Source organism: Apis dorsata, unplaced genomic scaffold (genome assembly GCF_000469605.1).
Source record: "Apis dorsata unplaced genomic scaffold, Apis dorsata 1.3 scaffold_74, whole genome shotgun sequence".
Taxonomy (NCBI): Eukaryota; Metazoa; Arthropoda; class Insecta; order Hymenoptera; family Apidae; genus Apis; species Apis dorsata.
In genome coordinates, this window is record NW_006263372.1 from 2239042 (window position 1) to 2240565 (window position 1524).

A 1524-nucleotide genomic window follows, 5' to 3' on the forward strand; every position below is an offset into this window, starting at 1 on the left:
TCCTCTCGGTCCTCCGCCACCGCTTTCCGTGACATCTCCGTTCGCACGAGAACTGCCTCCAGTCACCCGCGATACTCTGTCCTTGTCGCCCGAGGGCACGCTGTCTCGATCTATCTCCCTCTTTAATATATGTATATATTGTACTTACATCCCGTGACGTGTTGAAACTTGAAACGGTCGCCGCGAAGTCGCGTGTACGTTTCGAAACGTAATCGGAGCGAAAGAAAATCGTTAGATCGACAAATTATACATTCGATGACTTAAAAAAAAGTTATAAATATAAAAAAGAATGAAGAGAGTTAACGACATTTTGATTGAATCATTTGACTTCGTAGCTTGTTCTAATACAAGCTCCTTTATCTCTGTTTAGTAACCGTCACCGTGTTTTTCCGTGTTCGTTGGCACCGCAATGGTTTAAAGAACGACAGACACGGTGCCTCGTCACGTAGAGAAACTGGATCCTCGTCGATCGACAGGTTAGGAATTGAAGGCAACTGCGTGGAACTACTCGAACTCAGTGAATTATGCATGATCACCGTAACAGGAAGGACAATCGATTGGTTAGTTAAAACGGTGTACGCGACTTATTTGTGCGCACCATGTATATATGTACGATTCAAAGTAGCGCAAAAAAACGTTATTATATGTTCTGAATTTTATAAAAGTTAAAAATTAAATAAAATCTTCTCGACTACAAAAACGCGACCGATTGCGCTAAATCATCGTACATTCGTATCATTTTATATTATTATTTTATGCAAAAAAACGTATGTACGAAATTTAAAATTTTTTTATTGACACTTACCGTCGATAATAAGCATTTTTTCTTCGCAAAATAAATCATCTTGTTCTGTACGTTCCCTTTTTAATTTGGCACCTGAAAAATATAACGAAAAAAATTATTAATCTTTTAAAAGAGAAAAAAGTATTTTTATTGTAAAATTTTAAAATAAATTCTCCTAATAATTAAAATATATTAAAATATATAAATAAAATTTTTAGATATTTAAATGTATTTTATTTTTCAATATTACTTTCTTTCCTATTCTCTACACACAATATATGATAAATGTAACAGCATACAACGAATAGAAAAATAGCTACTAATGCAAAGCAAATAAATGCTATACGTCAGTCCGTTGTACCTTCATCGTGTTTCTATTCCTGATTCTTTCCTAGATTTTCTTAAACGGCATCTTGCCGCGGCATATGGACGGTTGAATCCACAGGTCGATAAGGTATGAAAAATTGAAAGAGGCGCGTCTCCACGTGCTACGACAGTAGGGACGGGCAAGGATATTCCCCTAGGTCGGCAGGGTGAGCGGTAACGATAAATTGAGTGGTGGGGAGAAATGAAAACGCCGGGGAGCACCGTCTTGCTTTATCTCTCTTCCTCCGTCTTTCACCGGGTCAGCCAAGACTCGGCAACGTCGCAATTGATCAGGACGCCACGCGGCCGGACACATATGGTGGGGGTTTGCCGGGGACAAAGCGCATGCGCATTCGTGCAACTCATTTGCCCGC

The 1524-nt window shown here is 39.2% G+C and overlaps 1 protein-coding gene across 1 annotated transcript in view; it reads right to left on the bottom strand.

The window, feature by feature from the left end:
- Window positions 1–1524, bottom strand: part of LOC102676896 (max-binding protein MNT) — a 30749-nt gene that overhangs the window by 21978 nt on the left and 7247 nt on the right. Inside the window, exon 3 of the mRNA XM_031508088.1 lies at window positions 806–877. Within this exon, the coding sequence (XP_031363948.1) occupies window positions 806–877 (72 nt within the window). The remainder of the gene's footprint in view (window positions 1–805; window positions 878–1524) is intronic.